At 45.8% G+C, this 21,767-nt stretch overlaps 1 protein-coding gene across 11 annotated transcripts in view; it reads left to right on the forward strand.

Annotated features, from left to right (window-relative positions):
* The first annotated feature begins 19 nt into the window (after positions 1–19).
* The window catches only part of TRPM4 (transient receptor potential cation channel subfamily M member 4), a 35,412-nt gene continuing 13,664 nt past the window's right edge, over positions 20–21,767 (forward strand). For 3 of the 11 annotated variants that reach the window (XR_013992167.1, XR_013992168.1, XM_081032021.1), the window contains exons 1-12: positions 31–145; positions 456–523; positions 4,436–5,166; positions 5,317–5,480; positions 5,613–5,796; positions 9,592–9,653; positions 9,802–9,993; positions 10,324–10,423; positions 15,296–15,408; positions 15,659–16,018; positions 16,227–16,361; positions 20,537–20,986. Coding sequence is in view for 8 of the 11 variants with exons in the window: in XM_081032021.1 (XP_080888147.1) it covers positions 122–145; positions 456–523; positions 4,436–5,166; positions 5,317–5,480; positions 5,613–5,796; positions 9,592–9,653; positions 9,802–9,993; positions 10,324–10,423; positions 15,296–15,408; positions 15,659–16,018; positions 16,227–16,361; positions 20,537–20,986 (2,583 nt within the window). In the remaining 3 variants the exon portion in view is untranslated. Of the gene's footprint in view, positions 146–455; positions 524–4,435; positions 5,167–5,316; positions 5,481–5,612; positions 5,797–9,591; positions 9,654–9,801; positions 9,994–10,323; positions 10,424–15,295; positions 15,409–15,658; positions 16,019–16,226; positions 16,362–20,536; positions 20,987–21,767 lie in introns of all 11 variants that reach the window. The other 8 variants (XR_013992169.1, XM_081032023.1, XM_081032025.1 and 5 more) reach the window with 7 other exon arrangements.

A 21,767-nucleotide genomic window follows, 5' to 3' on the forward strand; every position in this document is an offset into this window, starting at 1 on the left:
CCTTGCCCCGCCCCAAGCTGGATGGGGGAAGTGGCAGATCCGGTTTGTCAAGGGCGGATCTGGAATCGGGGTTGGTGGAGGGAATGTGGGGTGCTGGATAGGTTGCGGTGACTGCGGCAGTATGGTGGGTCCAGAGAAGGAGCAGGTACAGCGGCCGGATCCCCGGGTTTGAGGGAACAGGGAGCTGGGAGCCTGATCTCCTGGCTCCCAGAGAAGAGGGCGCCGGAGAACCAGATTTTTGGGGTCTGACGAAGAAGGGGTTTGGAGGGGCCCTGGATTCTGGGAACAGATAGGAAGGGAACTGTGGAGCGGGTTCGAGACTCCTCAGTCTGCGGGAGGAAGGCGCTGCGGGAGGAAGGTCCCTGCCTCCTGGGTCCCGGGGTAAGGCGCGGGGTGAATGACTCCGTGCCCCGTAGGACTGAACTGGAGCCCCCACCCCCTGTTCCTGTCCCCAGAGTTGGATTCCCAAGATCTTCAAGAAGAAGACGTGCACGACATTCATCGTTGACCTCACAGATCCGGGGTGAGGAGTTCGCCAGGGGGAACCCGCCCGGACCGTTCCGGGCCCGCTGACCCCGCCCGCCGCAGATCCCACCCTTTGCGCCACCCCCATTCCTGACACTGCGAACACGTCCAAGGGCGTTCCCTGGGGGTGTCCTCCCTTAGGGAGGGTTTGGGTTTCTGCAGACACTCCCAATTTCCCGTTCGGCCTCTTAGTCAGTGTTAAAGCGCCAGGGCTCGGTTCTACCTCTGTCCTTCCCCGTGTCTCTGTCTCCTTGGGTCACTTTCTCTGTTTTTCCCTTTTGGCTGTCTCTGTTTCATCCATCCCATCTATCCGTCCAAGAAACTTCCATTCAGCGCACCCAAGGGAGCATACTTTTCAGTAGCACAGGCCCTGCCAGGGTTCGTATTTCACGTGGGTAAACGTGCTGTGTTGTGTGGGTTTGGGCAAATTATTTCACCTCTCTGGGCCTTGTCTGTCATCTGGGCACAAAAACACACCTTACCTCCTGGGGTTACCGTGAGAATTAAACACTGGTGATATTTCTGGAACACTGCCCAGCACAATGTAAGCACTGAAAAATGTATTTCTGTCGGGAAGGGAGCAATTACTACCTGTGCAGGCCCTGAGCTTGTTGTGCTGGATAGCTGGGGCATGCATGAGCCAGACGGGGTGTTTGCCACCCATGGGCAGCTCCTGGCCTTCAGCAATGTCTCTTTAGTGGGTTCTGGCTTTCTGGTTATTCTCAAGACAATCTTGGCATGGGAAATGTCAACATTCCTAATTTAGTTTGTGTTTTGTTGTAAACATATTAGTGTAGTCCAGTTTAAAATTATGTATAAATAAACATATGGGGGTGAGTGTTCAAAAACTTTTACTGGTGGGAGTGTGGTCAGAAAGTTTAGAAATATGTGGTCTGGCAGAAGGAGGGCAATTGTAAGGTCAGGGGATGGGAGCTGCAAAGGACTCACCACTGGGTCCAACGAGAGCCTAGAGGAGACATCTGGCTAAGACTGAGGAGGAGACAGGGTGTCACTAATGTCTTTTGGAGGAGGGACCAGTGAGGTGACATTTGAAGGAGCAGTTGGAGTTTTACAGTTGAAGGCAGCGGGAGTGAGGAACTAGGAAAGTGATTTCAGGAGCCGCAACAGCACGTGCAAATTGCCCCCTATTGACGATGTGGTGTGGCTTGAAAATGGAGCGAAGTTCAGGGAGAAAGGAGCATTATCAGGACAGAGGAGGCCCTAGAGGTTGGTGGGGGCCAGACCTCACAGAGCCTTACATACCACCTCCCTAAGGAACCACGGGAGGGCAGGATCAGCTCTGGGTGTGAAGAGACCCTCTGGGAGCCACGTGAGAATAAATAGGAGTTTGGGAAGCCAGGGAAGAGGTCATGCAAGGGTCTGGGTGGGAGGGGAAGAGGCCTGAGCCAGGCCAGGGCTGTGGGGACACAGAGAGGGGGGGACGAGGGCAGAAGCTTGGGGACTGATGGATTTGGAGAGTAAGGTGAGGGGAGAGTGGCTCCTGGGCATCTGGTCTGGGGCCTTGGTGACAGATGGAGAATCCAGGAGAATGAGCAAGTTTAGGAAAAGTTGCGGAGCTCAGCATGAGATTTCGTGAGTTAGAGGGACCCACGGGGATCCGGGGGTGTTGCAGACTTGGGTCTGGGACTCAGGAAGATCTGAGACTTCCATCCAGGATTTGAAAAGTCCTAGCTGTCGGGTGGTAATGGAAACTGCAGAAGTAGGTGAGATGTCACAGGAAAAAAGTGTGTAAAGTCAGGGAGCTTGCAAACTGGCAATTCTGTGACTGATGTTTTTTCTTCTTTTCTTTTTTTGCATGGAAGAGCAATTTAAAAAACCTGTCTCGAGCGTGCATGCCTCAACTTAGCACAGGCTCCAGCACATCCACTAATTTTCTACCTGATGCTTCTTTTCCTTAAGTTACTTGCCTGGCTCCTGGAAGCATCGAGTTTGAGACCTGTGTATGGAAGCCATGTGGTCCTGGATCTGGGGGTCATTTACCCTCAAGGGAGGCACAGGAAGAGAAAGCCACAGATGAGGGAGGAAGGGACTGAGCAGCTGGGGAGGGGGGCAGCTGTGCTCTGCCAAGGAAAAGGTTTTCTAGAACCAGGGCCTTTCAGCTGTGACCAATGCCACTTTGTGATAAATGAGATCTGAATAGAGACCATTGTATTTGGGGACACACAGGTAACTGCTGATCTCATTGGGAACAATTTCAGTTTTGGTGGCCACACTGAGAGGAAGGAGTGTAAGAGGTGATAAGTGCAGAGGATGAGTCTTTCAGCACTATCCACCAGAACTTTCTGGGGTGGTGGAAATGTTCTATATCTACATCCAATAAGGCAGCCAGTGGCCATATGTGGCTTCTGACCACTTGAAATGTGGCCAGAGCAACCGAGGAACTCAATTTTCAATTGCATTTCATTTTAATTTATTTGAATATAAAAAGTCCCCTGTGGCTAGGGGCACAGGTTCTGGAACATTCCATGAAGAAGTTTTGCCAGAAAGGGTTAGTGGGAAGTAGATGGAAGGGAACGAGGGGGTCCAGGGATGGAGTTGAGATGAGTGAAAGGATCAAGTGGGTAAACTGAGGCATGCCAGGAACCTGGAGGTAGACTCAGAAAGGAGGAGAGAGTGGTCCTCACTGTGGTCCTCACGGTCCCAGGAGCTGGGCTGAGTGGATTCTGTTCATCCTGTGTGTGGGTTTTTTGGCCATTTTTTTAGTGTCTTCACAATTTTGCCAAATCCACATACCACCTGTGACATTCTTTCCATAAAACTGGTCCTTAAATCAAGGCTCACTTCCTTTATGTAAATGCAGGTATGCCCTGGATCTGAATCCCATCTGGAATTGGGTACCAAAGAGATTTAGATATATTTGCAAATAAATCCCTCATTCCCCAAGCCCAAGTTGCTTGCTCTTTAAAACTCTTGGGCCAATTGCATTTAGATAGCAAGGCTACTTGTACATTTATTTAGGGGAGGAAGGCAAGTGTAATTTCCATTTCCACCAGAAATGGAAAACCCATTCCATTTGCCACAAAAAGAAACAAACCATAAAAGATAATTACTATAATGACAAGCAAATAAAGATACTTTCTCACTGGATGCTGTTGCCAGCCCAATTTTCTGAGTTGAGGCCAGCTTTTCTGTTAAGAAAGAATAGCAAAGGGTTAGGTATTAAACATATTCTGCCCCAGCTGAGACTCTCTCCTTCACAGTAATCCGAACTGAAAAAGGAAGGACTTCCGCGCTGTGTTTGTTATTCAAGTTATTTAAAGCTCTGTGTGGAGTTCTTGTGGAGTCATCTTTCCATCTTTCAGACTAGGTCTGGTATGCAACTCCCATTCCAGGAAACATTGCTTTATGTCACTGGCTCCTCATAGTTCAATAAAGTAGGCTGTATTATTATTGTCTTTTCATTTGAGGAGGAAATTTAGGCTCAGAGAAGTGAAGCCACTTGCCCAAAGTCACACAACTGCCTTAGGTTCTAGCGTGCGTACCCTCTCTGAGTCTCTGGATTTTCCTTTTCATGGTGAATATCGTCTGCTTGGATTGGGGACAGGGAGGACACCCCATGAAGGTCCCCTGTACTCTTCCATTTCAGGCCCTGCAGGCACCAGTGAGGGGGGGTGCACCCTGCAAACTTCCCTGCTCAGGCTTCCTTGAGCCCCTGCGGCTTCCTTCTGGTGGGCAAGATGACTGAGTCTCTCCTCTTGCCAGACTCCCTCAGGCTGGTTGGAGCCAGGGAGGGGTAGGGCCAGGGTCAGCAGGGACTGTGACTGCTGCGGATGGGGGTGGGTGGGGGGGTGGGGGGAGACAGGCAGAAGTATGGGCCCTTGTCCAGGATGCTTGGGGCTGGGGGGGAACACCCCCAGGTTTCATGCTCCCCCTTATCCCTACCTCCCAGAGGGACTTTGTGCCAATGTGGGCGTCCCCGGAGTGCCCATCTGTCAGTGGCCGTGGAGGATGCATTTGGGGCAGCCGTGGTGACCGTTTGGGACAGTGACTTGCACACCACAGAGAAGCCCACCGACGCCTATGGAGACCTGGACTTCCTGGGCGCCGGCCGCAAGGCCAGCAATGTGAGGCCTGCATGCCTGGGCAGGGCCAGGGTCCACGAGTGGGACTGCATGCCTCAGGGGCTCCCAGAGCTGGGGTCTGGGGGCGACCCAGCTGAACACTGTGTCTCCCCATTTGTCCATCCCTGTCTTTACCTCTTTCTGGGTCTCTGTCACCCACCCCTGTCTCTGGGTCTCTGTCCTCCCCCCCCCCGGGTCTCCGTCCCCCCTCTCTCTGGATCTCTGTCTCCTTCTCTCTGGGTCTCCATCCCTATCCCCTGGATCTCTGTCCTTCTCTCTTTGTGTCTCTGTTCCTTTCTCCCTGGGTCTCTGTTCCCTTCTCTGTCTCTGTCCCCGTCTCCGTGTCCCCTCCTCCCATGTGTCCACAGTTCCTTCGGCTCTCTGACCGCACGGATCCAGCTACAGTTTATAATCTGGTCACGCGCACATGGGGCTTCCGGGCCCCGAACCTGGTGGTTTCAGTGTTGGGGGGGTCGGGGGGCCCCATCCTCCAGACCTGGCTGCAGGACCTATTACGAAGCGGGCTGGTGCGGGCCGCCCAGAGCACAGGTGACTGAAGGTGGGTGGGTGGCTGTGCCTCCCCAACTTCTCTGGGATGCTGTCTCCCCTCCATCTCTGTGTATGGGGTTCTCTCTCTCTCTCTCTCTCTCTCTGTCTTCACACCTGTGTGTTTCTGGACCTCACCACTAATCTCTGTGTCTCTGTGTAGGGGCCTGGATTGTCACTGGGGGACTCCACACAGGCATTGGCCGGCATGTTGGTGTAGCTGTGCGAGACCACCAGACAGCCAGCAGTGGGGGCACCAAGGTGGTGGCCATGGGTGTGGCCCCCTGGGGTGTGGTTCGCAATAGAGAGGCCCTCACCAACCCCAAGGTACAACCCAAGGTCCTAGAAAAGGAGGGGCCGGCTGGGGGCCTGGATTCCTGGGTCTGAGGGAGGAGAGGCTGGTGTCCATCCTCCTGGCCCTGATGGAAATTCTCCGCGGTCTGGCCACTTCTCCCCTAGGGCTCTTTCCCTGCACGTTACCGGTGGCGTGGTGACCCAGAGGACGGGGTCCAGTTTCCGCTCGACTACAACTACTCAGCCTTCTTCCTGGTGGATGACGGCACCCACCGCCGCTTGGGTGGTGAGAACCGCTTCCGCCTGCGCTTTGAGTCCTATATTGCCCAGCAGAAGACGGGCGTGGGAGGTGAGTGGCTTCCTCCATTGGTGACTCAGGGCCCGGGCTCAGGATCCCAGGGGTCTGGTCTAGTCGAAATTTGGGGGTTGTGGCGAGGAGGAGTTTCTTATGATCAAGTGTCTTCCCCATCATTTGCTGTATTAAAAAAAATCTTTATATTGAAATTTAAAATACACAGTTTTGTACAAACTCATCTCGCTTATGCAACCAGCACCCAGATCAACAAACAATATGAACAGCCCCTAGAAGTCTTTTGCTGCCTGGCCTTGTGTGTTCGACATTATTTCTGTGAGATTTATTTATATCATTGTTGAGATGTAGTTTGTAAATAACTCATGAGTCAAAGAAAAAAAAAGTTAGAAAATATTTTGAGCTGCGTGGTAGTGAATATATGACATACGAAAACTTTTGAGATGCAGCTAATGCAGTACTTAGAGGGAAATTCATAAATTTAAATCCCTGCATCCAAAAAAGAAGAAAGGCTTAAAATGAATTATTTAAACCTCCAATTAAAAAAACCTAGAAACAGAACAGCAAATCAAATCTACAGAAAGTAGAAGCAAGGAAATAAAGACAAGATCAGAATAGCATATACAGTGAAGAATATCAACTAAAACAGAAACTGTTTCTTTCCTGTATGTAAAAAAATGTCAACTTAATTCTTAAACTTAACTTAGCTTTTTGGTCACTTTAATTTTATTTTTAAAATTATCACACAGTAAAACTTAATTTTGGGGGGAGTGCAGTTCTATGATTATAGATTCATGTGACCATTTTCACAATCAGGACAGAGATCGATTGTTACCATGAAGGCATTCATTCTTTTTGTACCCTAACCCCTGACAATCACTGATCTGTTCACCATCACTGTAGTTTTCTTTTTTCCAGAAGGTCATATAAATGGAGTAACATAACACATAGCCTTTTGTGACTGGCTTTTCACTCAATATATTATGGCAGCTTTAATATGTGCTCTTTGGAACAAATCAAATGATACAAAGTTATACATAAAGAAGAAGTTAATTATCTTCTCTCCCTAGTTCCAACCCTCTCTACTGGAGTAATTGGTCTTATACAATTTGGAGTTTATCCTTTTATACCTTTCTCTATGCTTATAGAATTCTATGCAAGTATATTTCCACCTATACGGTGTTTCTCTTTCATTTTGTACTATACATATACATATTACACTTCCTTATGACCATGCTTTTAGGTCCCAACTTCTCTATCTTGCATCCCCTTCTAATAGTTGCATGATATTTCTTGGTCATGGATGTACCATCTGTTATTGACATTTTCTCTATTGATAGATACTTAACATTTTACCAGTGTTTGGCACTACAAATGTTTTTGTATGGACATCTAGAATTACATTTAGGTGTTTTAAATTCTATACAGTAGATTCCCCAAGTGATATTGCTGTGTGTGTATATTAATGGATTAGATAACTTTCTAAAAAACTGTAGCAATTTTCACTCCCATCAACAATGTGTGAGAGTGTCCTTTTCCATTTACTCTCAACCAGCTCTGGATACTCACGCTTTAATTTTTTTTGCCAGTTTGATGGGCAAAAAGGAACATTTCACTTTTAAGTTATTTAATACTATTAAGAGATATAAATGTATATTTTGTTGACCAATCAGATTTCCTCAATTATAAATAGATAATTCATATTTTTAATTCCTTATTTAAAAAATTTTTTTTAAAAATTTATTGGGATGACAATTGTTAGTGAAATTACATAGATTTCAGGTGTACAATTCTGTATTACATCATCTATAAATCCCATTGTATGTTCACCACCCAGAGTCAGTACTCCTTCCATCACCATATATTTGATCCCTCTTACCCTCATCTCCCACCCCCCAACCCCCAATTCCTTATTTTTTTATAGGACTTCTTTGTATGCTGTGGATAGTAACTTTTTGACTGTTAGATGTATTGTAAACTTAAAAACAATATTTTAATTATGGCTTCTATTTTCATAAAATCCTATTGTTTTTATGTGGTTAAATATATTTGTTTTTTTATATAATACTTTGTTTCCTGTTTGTTTGTTTTTTTTGTTTGTTTTTTAAAGATTTTATTGGGGAAGGGGAACAGGACTTTATTGGGGAACAGTGTGTACTTTCAGGACTTTTTTTTCCAAGTCAAGTTGTTCTTTCAATCTTAGTTGTGGAGGGTGCTGTTCAGCTTCAAATTGTTGTCCTTTCAGTTTTAGTTGTGGAGGGCGCAGCTCAGCTCCAGGTCCAGTTGCCATTGCTAGTTGCAGGGGACGCAGCCCACCATCCCTTGGGGGACTTGAGTTGAATTGGCAACCTTGTGGTTGAGAGCCCACTGGCCCATGTGGGAATTGAACCGGCAGCCTTCAGACTTAGGAGCACGGAGCTCCAACCACCTGAGCCACTGGGCCGGCCCTGTTTCCTGTTTTTTTAAGAAAGGTTCTTCTCAGTCCATTGCTATACAAATATTCTAAGCCTTCTTTTTAATACCTTGTATTTTTATATTTATAAATTTAATCCACCTGGAAATTATTTTTACATGTTTTCAAGTAGGGAGTCTACATTTCTCTTCTTGCAAATGGGAAGCAATGTTTTCTTCATGACCATATAATAAATAAGCCATCCTTTCCCAGATGAATTGAAATGCCACTCAGTTATATATTCATTTCCTTCATATGTTGAAATCTGTTTTTGAACCTTCTTCTCTTCTACTTCTCTGTCTCTTTAAACTGATTATGGCAGTATACAGATATTTTGATATATATTAGGGAAAGTTCCCCCTCACTGTCCTGTCTCAAAAATTTCTTAATTCTTCTCTGGTATTTATTCTTCCATATGAATTTTAAAATTATTTTGTTTCATTAACAACAACAACAACAAAAACAAACAAACAGGAAATCCTTCCAAATTCCTCCTCCCCTCCTCTTTTCCCAAACTACGTTAAATTTATGTATTATTTTGTGACAGGTTAACATAGCATTTGTTTTTCCATTTATTCAGGTCTTGTCCTTAAATAAGGCTTATAAATTTCCTCATAAAGATCTCATACCTTTCTGGATGAATTTATTCCTAGGATTTTATATTTTTTATCAAAAATTAATAAGATACATATAATTATAGTTTGTAGAAAAGTTTCTGATTTTGTGTATTTTTCTTATATTCCCTTTCCAAATTCTCTTATTAATATTTATTTATTTTTAGTGGAGTCTCTACAACTTTCTGAGACTGTAAATCATGTTTTTTTTTTAAATAGATAACGTTGTCTTTTCCAACTTAAAAAAAATACCAGTTTTCATTCCAATTATTTCATCTTTTTACATTATTACTCATGGACGAGTGTGACTAGTAATTATGTTGTCCTCTGTCTTATTTTAATGGGACACGAGTTAGTAGAAAATTATCTTACGTGATTTTGCTATTGGACTTGAGCAAGTAACTTTTATATTTGGATAGTCCTTTCTTTTCCTCATGTCCTTCATCTTCTGTTTGAACTTTCATCCTCTCCTGGCTCCTAGGTAGTTAATCAGTTATAGGATTGACCTATACTGCAAACACCTGCCTCCCTCAGGAACTCAGGAATCTAGGCCCAACCCCCTCCTTCTTTGGGAAGCCCAGCATTACTGTCTTCAAAATATGGCCCCTCCCAATGTGCTCAAAGACATGACAATTCCCATGAGCCTCAGGACAGAGGATTAGGCAGAAGCCGTTTATCCCAGGGTCTCCTGGGAAAATGTGGTTCTCTCCCATCCCTGGCAAAGGCTGCTGGGAGGTGACCAAACCCCTGGCTCTCTTCTCTCCTCAGGGACTGGAATTGACATCCCTGTCCTCCTTCTCCTGATCGATGGTGATGAGAAGATGTTGAAGGTATCGGGCCCCAGATGCGTCGGTCTAAGGTGGGAGGTGGCTGGAGGGCTGGGCCCTGAGCCTTAGGAGAGGAGTAGGCTGGGGATTTGGATTCTAGGCAGGGTGCGTGCCTGCCTTCCCTGACCTAACTGCCCCTTTTACCTTGTAGCGGATAGAGGATGCCACCCAGGCTCAGCTCCCCTGCCTCCTGGTGGCTGGGTCTGGGGGAGCTGCGGACTGCCTGGCAGAGATCCTGGAAGACACTCTGGCTCCAGGGAGTGGAGGGGGCAGGCGAGGTGAAGCCCGAGATCGGATAAGGCGTTTCTTCCCTAAAGGGGACCCCGAGGTCCTGCAGGCCCAGGTATGACATTGAAGGCCCAACTCTGGATCCCGAGATGGAACGGAGCTGGGGACCTGGGGTCCTTGCTCTTGAGAGGAGAGGGTGCTTGCTGAGTGCTTGGAGTCCTGGATCTAAGGGAAGGGGGTAATGGGGACCCACACTCATGGATTTGAGGGAGGTGGGGCTAGGAGTCTGGACTCCTGGGTCTGAGGCCTGGGGGCCTGGACTCCTGGGTTCTGGGAGTAAAGGGTTCTGGGCACCTAGACTGCTAGGTTCTGAAGGCCTCCCATGTCTCTGTGGACAGGGCCCAGGTGGAGTTGGGCTGGGGATGCCGAATTTGGTATTCTGCAGGTGGAGAGGATCATGACCCGGAAGGAGCTGCTCACAGTCTACTCATCTGAGGATGGCCCTGAGGAATTTGAGACCATCGTTTTGAGGGCCCTTGTCAAGGGTAAGACTAAGACCCCCAAATTCTCCCTCTCTCTCTACTCAACTTGGGACATATTTCCTGGCCTGGGCATTCCCCTTTGCAGTGTTTCTTGGGGCTTTGCATGGTGCATTTTGGATAGTTTTTCCAAGATAATTTCATTATATTCCAACATAACTTTCTTTCTGTTGGATCCATCCATCCATCCATCCATCCACTCACTTATTTTTCTCCCCTTCCTTCCTTCCTTCTCCCATCCATCTGTACATTGATTTTTCCATCTAACCCGTATTCCGTTCATTCTTGATTCTTCCATCCATCCCAGTCATCCATTCAGCTTGCCATTCACCCAACCTTTTACCTATCCATCCACAAATTTGTTGATAATTCCATCCACTCATCATTCCTTTATCCATCCATCTTTTCATCCACCATCCATCCATCCATCCATCCATCCATCCATCCATCCATCCATCCATCCATCCATCCATTCTTCCACCTATTTATCTACGCACTTGCCCTTTCTTCCTCTTCTACATGCCTCCTATATTTTTTAAGCACTGAGGAGTGGGGGAATCAGAGATGAACCACAGCTCTGTCTCCCATTGAGGAATTCCTGATATTCCACTAGAGGAATGAATGATGAAAACCAAGGTATGAGGAGAACTGACTCTGGGTGGTGAACACACAATGGGATTTATAGACGATGTAATACAGAATTGTACACCTGAAATCTATGTAACTTTACTAACAATTGTCACCTCAATAAAATTAATTAATTAAAAAAAAAAAAAAAAAAAAAAACCAAGGTATGGTGTTTAATGGCCAGCTGGTAGAGGCTGAGGATGGGGCTAGTTTATTCATTCAACAAACATCATCATAGGCTCCAGAGATTAAAGAAGATCCATTTCCTGCTCCCAGATCCTACCAGGTTTCTTTAAACACAACCTGAAGTAAAATTTAAGACAAAAGCTTAGGGGAGGAACTGCTGTCAGTAAGGGGAGGAAATTCAGGGAAGTGGTGTTTAAATTGGGCCTTGAAGAACCAGTAGAATTTGGACTTAGTAAGATGGGGAGGTGGGGTAAATAAGTGGTAGGGAGGATTCCCATGACTCTGTGGGGATGCGGGTAAGGAAGGTCGTTTTTGCTGCTAGAAGAGTTTTACAAGGAAAACACCCACAAGAGATATAGCATCAATTTATAATGTGTTCTCAGCTCCAGGTCCCCATCCTAATTGTATTTACCATGTTCTGTGGACGCAGAAAGAGTAGTTACTTCTGATTTTGGAGTCAGATAAAGCTGTATTTGAATACCAGCTTGGTCTCTTCCTTGCTGTGTGACCTTGAGAAAGAGACTTGCCCTCTCTGAGTCTTGATTTATTTCTCTGAAAAATGGAAGAGTGTTGTGAGGCTGAGAAGCAGCTTATGAGCAGTGCCTGGTCCCTGGGTGGGGGGCCTAATAAATAGGAGCTCTTCTGAATAATATTTCTTGTGGGACACATCCATAAATAGAGGATGACAGTGGGCAAATCTGATTCATTTTATGGAAGTTAACGTACGAGCTTCTTGGGAGAAAACAGCAGTTCTGTAATATGTGGTTTGAGGGGGTGGTGTTTTAAGTCCATTGCCTGCAAAAGTGGAAGTGATCACACTCTGCTGGGGAAATCGGAGCTGGCTGGGTGGCTTAGTGATAGCAGAGTTGAATGGATGGGGTTTCAGCAGCTGAGGAAGGAAGGGGGAAGGGAATGAAGCCTCCGTAAGAGTCTAGTATGAGCCAGGAACTGTGCTGAGCCGCTCCCACGCATATTTGCCCCTGATTCTCCATTCCTTCCTGCAAAAGATTGTCTCCTCATTTCGTAAATGAAGAAACTGAGGCTCAGAGAGGTGAAAAGTGACCTAGTCAAAGTAACAGGGGTCAACCTTTTTGTTTTTCCAGTATCCACGTTCTTTCCTCCACCCCACAGCTTTACTGAGATACAATTGAGATATAACATTGTGTAAGTTTAAGGTGTAAAGGTGTACAATGTAATGATTTTATACACCTATGTGTTGATTTTATACACCTATATGATTAACGCAGTAAGATCAGTGAACATCCATCACCTCACATTGTTACCCTTGTTTTTTGTGGTGAGGACATTTAAGATCTGCTCTCGTAACAACTTTCAAGTGTGTAATAATACAGTATTATTAACTATGGTCACCATGCTGTGCATTAGATCCCAAGAAATTATTCCTTTTTTTTAAATGCAAGTTTACTGGGGTGACAATTGTTAGTAAAGTTACATAGATTTCAGGTGTACAATTCTGTATTACATCATCTATGTATATCATATTGTGTGCTCACCACCCAGAGTCAGTTCTCTTTCTATCACCATGTATTTGATCCCCTTTACCCTCATCTACCATCCCCCTCCCCCTAGAACTTATTCCTCTTATATAACTGGAAGTGTACCCTTTAACCGACATCTCCGCATTTCCTCCACCCCCCCAGTGTCCACATTTTAATCACTATGATAACCTGCCTATGAGCCCATTTCTAATACAATGGGATGAGGGGGCCTTGGGTTTCTTTTAACCTGGGAGATAGAATTGACTAGCAGCTGTTTCAATACAAAACAGAGGAGTGTCCTAGAAACTTAGCCCAGATGACTACAGCCTATATTCTTCTCCCCACGGGCTGGAGGATATCCTGGGGCCACTTGTATTCCCCTGACTTTCTACTGGAAAGCAGCATGGGCACCAGTGGCAGGCATTTGTATCTGCTGCCTGCCACAGCTGTCCCGTTCTGGAGGGGCTCTGCGGCTGTTGCCAGGACCTACTTTGGGCCTGAGTGACTTCAAGCCATGGTAGTGATAAGTCTTGGGGGAGCCAAGGTTGCAGGTCTCTTGAGCCCTAATTCAGATCTGTCTGACTCTCAAGTCCACTGCATGGGGCATGTTTGGGGGAGAGGTAAGAGACCCACGTGGATGGCAGGAAGCATCTGGCATAAAGGGAGTGTAGAGACAAAGCTGGTGAGGTGGGCAGGGCCAGACCACTCAAGACCTTAACTGAGACTTTGTTCTGAGAGGCATGGGGAGGCCAAGGTCAGTTCTGTGTATAGAAGGACCCTCTAGGATCAGGTGGGGACAGACTAAAGAGGAGAGGAGAGACCTTGAGGAAAAGGAAGAGACTGCAACGATGGTGGTGGGACAGGGTAGAGCTGGAGCTGGGGCCATGGGGACTATAACGGGGCTAGGCAGAGAGAGACGGGGTCTGGGGAGGTGGGGCCTGGGGACTAATGAGCTGTGGGATGTGAAGGGAGGGGCAAGATACACCTGGGGGTCTGCCTTATTGACTGGCTGGACAAAGGTTCTGTCCCTGAGATAGAGGGCCCAGGAGAGGGTCAGTTTTAGGGAAAGACACTGAGCTCAGTATGGGACATCGTGGCCACGAAGGGCCTGGAGGAGGTCCAGGTGATCAATGGTGATATGTTAAGGCAGAATATAATGCAAGGTATTATAAATCTTTTTGTTTTTCCTTCTCTTGAAACTGTGAGGAAAGTAGGGGAGATCCATAGACTTTTAGAAAAATCTCACTGTGAATTTGCTTCTTGGGTTTGAAAAGAACTATAAAGCTGTGTGGTCTTAGGCATGTTACTACCTCTCTCTGGGCTTGTGTTTTCTCAGCTCTCAACCTTAGAGGTTACGCTGGTCAAGCTGTAGGTTCCTCCCAGTTTGGAACTTCTTCCTACGGTTATTATTGATGACAATGATCAAAGTGGGTACCATTATTGTTCCCATTTTATAGATAAGGAAACTGAGGCTCCTGAGGTTCAGTGTCTTGCCTGAAGTCATTTAATTGGTATTGGTGGAAGAGGGATTGGAATTACTGCTCATCTCCACTCCACTAGATTACCTAGTTCCCCCATACTAATTTTTGGAACAACCGAAATGAGACGAAAATCCTTCCTTTGCTTTGGTGAGAGATGTGCAGCAAGTGGAGACACAAGGGAAAACCAACTCGGTGACACAAGCCCCCTGAGACCCAGCAGTGTCTAGACTTGGCGTCACTGCTCCGTGGACCCATTGCATGCTTCAGATGTTTCAGGCCCCTGTTGAGTGCTCACATTCTGCATCCATTCAACTATCGGATCCCAGTTTTAAAGGCCTCTTGATCTTCCTCGCTCATGTTAAGGAAATCCAGGGTCTTCCAGATTCCCTCTAATGTTCAGATTTTTTCCAATCTCATATTCTGCTAGTCCCATCTTTCTTCTCGCACATACCCAAGTTTCAGGAAATCAGTGACTCGTGTTTGGGATCATATCCTGTGTCTTCCTGCACCCAGCCCTTTGCTCAGGCTGCTCCTGCTGCCTTGGTTTCTTTTCTCACCTGAGGTGCACACCTCCAAATCCTACCGCTCTTTCAGAAGCCCCACCTCAAAGCCCCTCCAGTACAAGGCTTCTTTGGATCACTCAAACCTCTGTGATTGTACCCTGCCCTGGGCCCTAATCACATCCTATGCCCACCTCCGAGGGTGCTGATCACTTTGAGAGTAGGTATTTGGTTCCGGGACATATATTCCTGGAGTGAGCCCTTTCAGGGCACACATTGTATCCAGTTTCTCTCTCCATCCCTCCCACTTCCTGCCTGATCCATAACCTACCTCAATAAATGTTAAATGAATGAATGATTCCCTTTCCTTCTTCTTGGTGGCTCTAAACCACTGGTTTGCCCCTGAGTTGAATGACCTTGTGCTTATAATAGCCTGACTTCTTAAAGACCCCCGACTCTGCCCAAGAACACCTCCTTTACATGGAATTTAAATGTCAGGCATCCCAAATAGAAGCAAAACAGATATTGATCCGATATTCCCACGCTCCCCCTGACTCTTGCCCCCTCTCCCTCTCACCCATGCAGCCTGTGGGAGCTCTGAGGCCTCAGCTTACCTGGACGAGTTGCGTTTGGCTGTGGTTTGGAACCGCGTGGACATTGCCCAGAGTGAACTCTTCCGGGGTGACATCCAATGGCGGGTGAGGGTCAGGACCATGGGGTTGTGGATCCTGACAGGGGAGATGCACATTTGGCCCTGTCTTCCATTATGGCCTGTCCAGCCTTCTCTGAGTGTCCATCTGTCCTCATCTTATTGTCTCTCTCCCCGTCCATCCACCCATTCATCGCTTATAGCTCTGGACTCCCACCTCTTGTCCTTAACCTCTGACCTCACCTGGCCTTCTGTCTGTCTGTGCTCATCTCTTGCCCCATTCATCCCACCCCTGCCAGTCCGTCCACCTGGAGGCCTCCCTCATGGACGCCCTGCTGAATGACCGGCATGAGTTTGTTCGCTTGCTCATCTCCCATGGCCTCAGCCTGGGCCACTTCTTGACCCCAACACGCCTGGCCCAGCTCTACAGCGCAGCGCCTCCCAACTCGCTCATCCGCAGCCTTCTGGACCAGGTGTCCCACGGCTCGGGCACAAAAACCCCAGCCCTTAAACCCTCTGCGGAGCCCCGACCCCCTAACGTGGGGCAATTGCTTCTGATGCTGCTGGGGGAGATGTGTGCGCCCAGGTACCACACCTGGGTTGCTGGGGATGCACACCACGACCTTGGCTGCAGGGAGCGCCACCCGGGCAGGGAGAGCGTAAGGACCTGGCTGGGCTGGGTGGGGAAGGCTCTGAGTGACCTGGGGGCGGGGCTATGCGGGGCGGGGCTATGCGGGGCGGGGCGGGGGGGGGTAGGAGGGGTGAAAGGACGTGTGTGGCTGAATTGGGATGGGGCTGTTGATTCGGCTGGGGCCAAGCAGGAGGCTGGGATGGGGACAATTTTCATCACGCCTCCCTTGCCTGCAGACCTGTCTGCTCTCTGTCAGGGCCGCCTCTGAACACATGCTGGACGCTGTCCTCGGACAGACCCCCTGGAGTGACCTGTTCCTCTGGGCACTGCTACTGAACAGGGCTCAGATGGCCTTGTACTTCTGGGAGATAGTGAGTGCTGACTTGATATCTTATTCTACTCTCTTACATTCCTGTCCTTTAGTTCTACGGGACTCAAATGTCCCCGTGATATGACTCCCGGACCTCTGACGTCACCCTGAACCCCATCCCGTCTTCCATTCCTGACATGACACCAACTGCTGCTTCTTCCTTTTCTTCTTCTTGTCTTTTTCCATATCATGGATTTCTTGTAACTTGCCTTTTCCATTAACAATACTGGAGGTGCCCCAAAAATGTATACACATTAGTTGTATTCATCTTTTGTTATCGATATATATTATTATAATTTTAATACAGTTTTTTCCTTTTTTAAAATGTGTATACATTTTTCTGGCACCCTCTGTATATATTGGGCATTCTCTCTTGTTCATACATGTGAATCAACCTTATTCTTTGAAAATGGTTGTCTGTACGAGGAAGTTAGACTTTATACTGTAGCCATGGGGAGTCATTTAAACATTGGTACATTTGCAATTTAGATACATTGTTGTAACTGCAATGTAGAAGGGGACAAAACTAGAAGTCACAGAAGTCAAGTCAGAAGGTAAAGCTGGGGCGTTTCAAGCAGCCCAGAGGAAGGCCTGGACTACAGCAGATGGGATAGAGGTGTTGGGACACATTTGAGAAGTTTGTGTGTGAAGTTAAAAAGAAAAAGTTATAGGATTTGAATAGGATCTAAAATAGAGCTTATTTTTATGCCAAATATCTTGCAAGGACTTCTTAAGCCTTGGGTTGTTTTCAGCCTATGGGGTCATGTGTTAAATATGACTTTTTTCATTGAGATAAAATTCGTGTCACATAAAACGCACCATTTACATCATGTAAAACTGTACAATGCAGTAGCCTTCAGTACACTCACAATGTACTGCAACCACCACCTCGATCTAGTTTCAGGACACTTTCATCACCTCAAAAGGAAACCCTGTACTCATTAAGCAGTCACTTCCCTTCCCTTCATCCCCCAGCCCCTGGTAACCACTAATGTGTTCCTGTCTCTATGGATTTGCCAATTTTGGATATTGTATGTAAATGGAATCATATAATATGTGTCCTTTTTCATTTGACTTTTTTCACTGAGCATAGTGTTCTCATGGTTCTCCACGTTATAGTGTATGTCAGAATGTCCTTCCTTTTTAAGGCTAAATAGTATTCCATTGTATGGTATATAACATTTTGTGTATCCATTCATGTGTTGATGGACACATAGGCTGTCTTGACCTTTTCGATATTGTTACTATTTAATACTGTCATGAGCATTGGTATACAAAGATTTGTTTCAATCCCTGCTTTCAATTGTTTTGAGTACATACCTAGGAGTGGAATTGCTGGATCACATGGTAATTCTAGGTGCAATTTTTTTGAGGAGCCACCATGCTGTTTTGCACAGTGGCTGTACCATTTTACATTTCCACCAGCAGTGCACACGGGGTCCAGTTTTTACACATCTTCACCAACACTCATTTTCTGTTTATTTGCTTTTGATAATTGCCGTCCTAATGAGTGTGAAGTGGTATGTCACTGAGGTTTTAATTTGCATTTTGTTAATGATTAGTGATACTGAGCATCTTTTCATGTGCTTATGGGTTATCTATATGTCTTTGGAGAAATGTCTGTTCAAGTCCTTTGACCATTTTGAAATTTGGTTGTTTGTCTTTTTGTTGTTGAAGTATGAGAGTGTTTTACATGTTTTGGATGTTAATTGCTTATTAGATATACGATTTGCAGATATTTTCTACCTTCTGTGGGTTGTCTTTTGACTCTGTTGATAGTGTCCTTTGATGAACAAAAGTTTTAAATTTTGATGAAGTCCAACTTGTCTGTTTTTTCCTTTGGTTGCTTATACTTTTGTTATTGCAAAATCCAAGGTCATGAAGTTTTACCCCTATGTTACCTCCTAAGAGTTTTATAAATTATTATATATATATTATAATTATTTAATCCTACATGTTAATTTTATTGAGATTCCTTGTATGTGACTTGAGAGTCACTTCTCTCTTGCTATTTTCAAGATTCCCTCTTTGTTTTTGACTTCAAACAATTTGATTATAATGTTTCTCAGTGTGGATTTCTTTGAATTTTCCTATTTGGAGTTCCGTGATCTTCTTGGATGTGTAAATTCATGTCTTTCATCAAATTTGGGAAATTTTAGGCCATCATATCTTCAAATATTCGTTCTGTTTCTTTCTCTCTGTCCTCTCCTTTGAGACTCCCATTATGCATATATTGGTATGTTTGATGATGTCCCACAGATCTCTTAGAGCCTGTTTACTTTTCTTCATTCTTTTTTTCTTTCTGCACCTTAAACTGGATAATCTCAATGGACCTATCTTCAGGTTCACAAATTATTTTTTCTGCCTCCTCAAAGCTGTTGTTGGGCCTGTCTAGTAAGTTTTTCATTTCAATTATTGCACTCTTCAGCTCCAGAATTTCTATTTGGTTACTTTTAATAATTTCTCTCTCTTTTTTCACATCCTCTGTTTGGTGAGACATCATTCTCTTGACTAATTTTAGTTCTTTGCCCATGATTTCCTTTAGCTTTTTGAGCATATTTAAAACAGTTGATTTAATGTCTTTGTCTAGTAGGTCCATTGTCTGAGCTTCCTCAGGGACAGTTTCTATTAGTTTATTTTTTCTTGTGAATGGGCCATACTTTCTTGTTTCTTTGTATGCCTCACATTTTTTTTCTTGAAAACTGGACGTTTTGAATATTATAATGTGGCAACTCTGGAAATCAACTTACCCCTTCCTCCAGGGTCTGCTTTTGCTTCTTGTTGTGGTTTGTTGTGGGTGTTTATTTAGTGACTTTTCTAAGCTATTTTTGTAAAGTCTGTATTCTTTGTCATGTGTGGCCACTGAAGTCCCTGTTCTGTTAGCTTAGCTTAAGAAATTTCCTTAAATGCTTGCAGGGAAAAAACTCAAAAGTCTCCCAGTTTGCAGATTTGCTCTGTGTTGGAGTTGTCTTTCAACACTTAGGCAGGCTGTTTACAATACTACCCTAGCTGTTACTTCCTGCTTTTGCTACCTAAAGACCATCCAGAAGTGAAAGATTAGGGCTTTCTCCAGTCTTTTCTGAGAAGTGTTTCTGTCCAGTGTTTCCCCCTTTGTTCACTCTCTTTCCCTCCCTTAGACTGAGGGCATGTTCTAGGAGTTGAGCTTTTGGGGCCTCCTGTATCTGTAGGGTCAATTCCTCTGCCCTCTGTCATGGCTCTGGGGGAAGGTCCCTTTAGGGTGACTCTAGGGAGTACCTCTCTGTTTCTGGGTGAAGAAATTGGATATCTCTTGAGCATGCATCCAATCTTGGTCATGCATGTAGCCTTCTAGATTCCTTGGTACACATAGGAGCTTTTCAAATCCCTTATTCCCCCAAGTATCTCCTTCCCTAGCCACTTCCCTCCCAAGCTGTTCAGTATACCTATTACTAGCCTAGGATGCTATTCTTTGCCTCAGACAGCTGAGGATAACACTCTTAATTTTCAATTCTTTCAAACACCACTTGGGAAGCCACTTATGCCCCGGGGAAGCTCCAAGAACAGTGACCAAAGGCAAGCCCTTGAGCTATTTCTTCAGGGAGCCACCAGTGAGGTCCATATACACAACCACAATTATTTAAGAGTAATATCTGAATTGCTCCCTCTGGTACCAAAAACCCACCCCTTCAAGGCTGCCACTGAACTGGGGAGTTGGCGATGGTATGCAGGTTAGTTAAAACATCACAGTGCTCTTTTACTAAAATTTAGCAGTTTCTTTCTTCATTAAACATTTTCCTATTTGTTGTAAGTTTTATATTAGATTCTAAAATATTGAAAAAATGGATTTTGACTGTTTTTGCCAACTTTTTTGTTGCTTTTGTGGAGGGATGGAGTTTTGAAGTTCTCTACTCTGCCATTTTAGGTGACTGCTTCTTTACCTGTCTATAACCTCTGATGTCATTCTAACTCCAGCCCACCCCCTCATCTCGAAACGACCTGACTTTTGACAGTTTCACCTGATGTTTATTTTATTCCAGACTCATCTTTATCTTTGACCTCTTTTAACCATGATTAATTTATGACTTCTGTCTATGTCCCTTTTGTTAATCACAAGCTTTCTCTCCCTCTCCTTCACTCTTCCGTGAACCTCAATCCAAAATCTGACCCTATTCATGACAACTCTTTTTGTCTCTTCAGGGCTCCAATGCCGTGGCCTCAGCTCTTGGGGCCTGTTTGTTGCTCCGAGTGCTGGCACGCCTGGAATCTGAGGCTGAGGAGGCAGCACGGAGGAAGGACCTGGCAGCCAAGTTTGAGGGGCTGGGTGTTGGTGCGTGGGGCATGGGTGCCTGGAGGCAGGGACTGAGGGCTGCCATGAAGTGGGTGTGTACATCTCCCCACTCCTCTCATAACCTTGCCCCTTTCCCTTCAATCTCCTCATCTCTCCCTTCACACTGTCTTCCTACTCATTTCTGTACCTCTCACATAAATCTGCTGCCCCCAGACCTCTTTGGCGAATGCTATCGCAACAGTGAGGACCGGGCTGCTCGCTTACTCCTCCGACGCTGCCCATTCTGGGGGGATGCCACCTGCTTCCAGCTTGCCATGCAAGCTGATGCCCGTGCCTTCTTTGCCCAGGATGGGGTACAGGTGAGCATCTGAGACACCAATATCCCAAAGTGTCCTCACTGGACTCTGGGAGTGCGGAATAAGTCCCTGCTATTGTAGGCAGTCCATGATCTTGACCAACCGTTCCCCTGGAGATCACCCTTCCAGAAAGTCTCAACCCTCTTCCAGAAAGGCTGCTTTTCCCATAAGAAGCTCCTCCCTTCACCATAGAAAAGCCAGTCTTCCCACAGCAAAGCCTACCTTCCCACAGCAAAGCCTACCTTCCTAAAAACTTGCCCTCCAGATCCAGAAATTCCAGATGACTCTAGTAGGAAATCCTAAGTCTCACCCGTAGGAAGTCCTTTCCGCTTCCTTAAGAGATCCCTAGTTCCAGGTTTTAACAATTAGAATGACTTCACCAGACAATTACCTAGTGTTTTGGACATCGACCAGCTCTGGTTTAGGAAATCCCACCCTTCCTGTAGGAATTCCTCTCCTTTGGGAGCCCTGCTTGCCCCCATAGTCTCTCTCACCCTGCCACCCTGAAATTTTGAACTTTCTCAGTATTCTTAATCTAAATCTGACAGGGCACGGAGAGTCCCACCCACAGTACAGGAAGTTGTGCCTATCCAACAGGAAGTCCTATCCTCAGTTGTTAGAATGATTTGATTATCATTTCAAATAATTACCTAGAGTTCTTTGCTTTGAATAGTGATTAAACTCAGGGATTCCATTTTGTGCCCCTTCCTTAACCTCTATGTACCCCATCTGTGAAAAGGGAAAAAATATTAATACTGTCTTCCTGGGGCTGATGTGAGGGTTA

The sequence above is a fragment of the Rhinolophus hipposideros genome (genome assembly GCF_964194185.1).
Source record: "Rhinolophus hipposideros genome assembly, chromosome: 21".
NCBI classification, from domain to species: Eukaryota; Metazoa; Chordata; class Mammalia; order Chiroptera; family Rhinolophidae; genus Rhinolophus; species Rhinolophus hipposideros.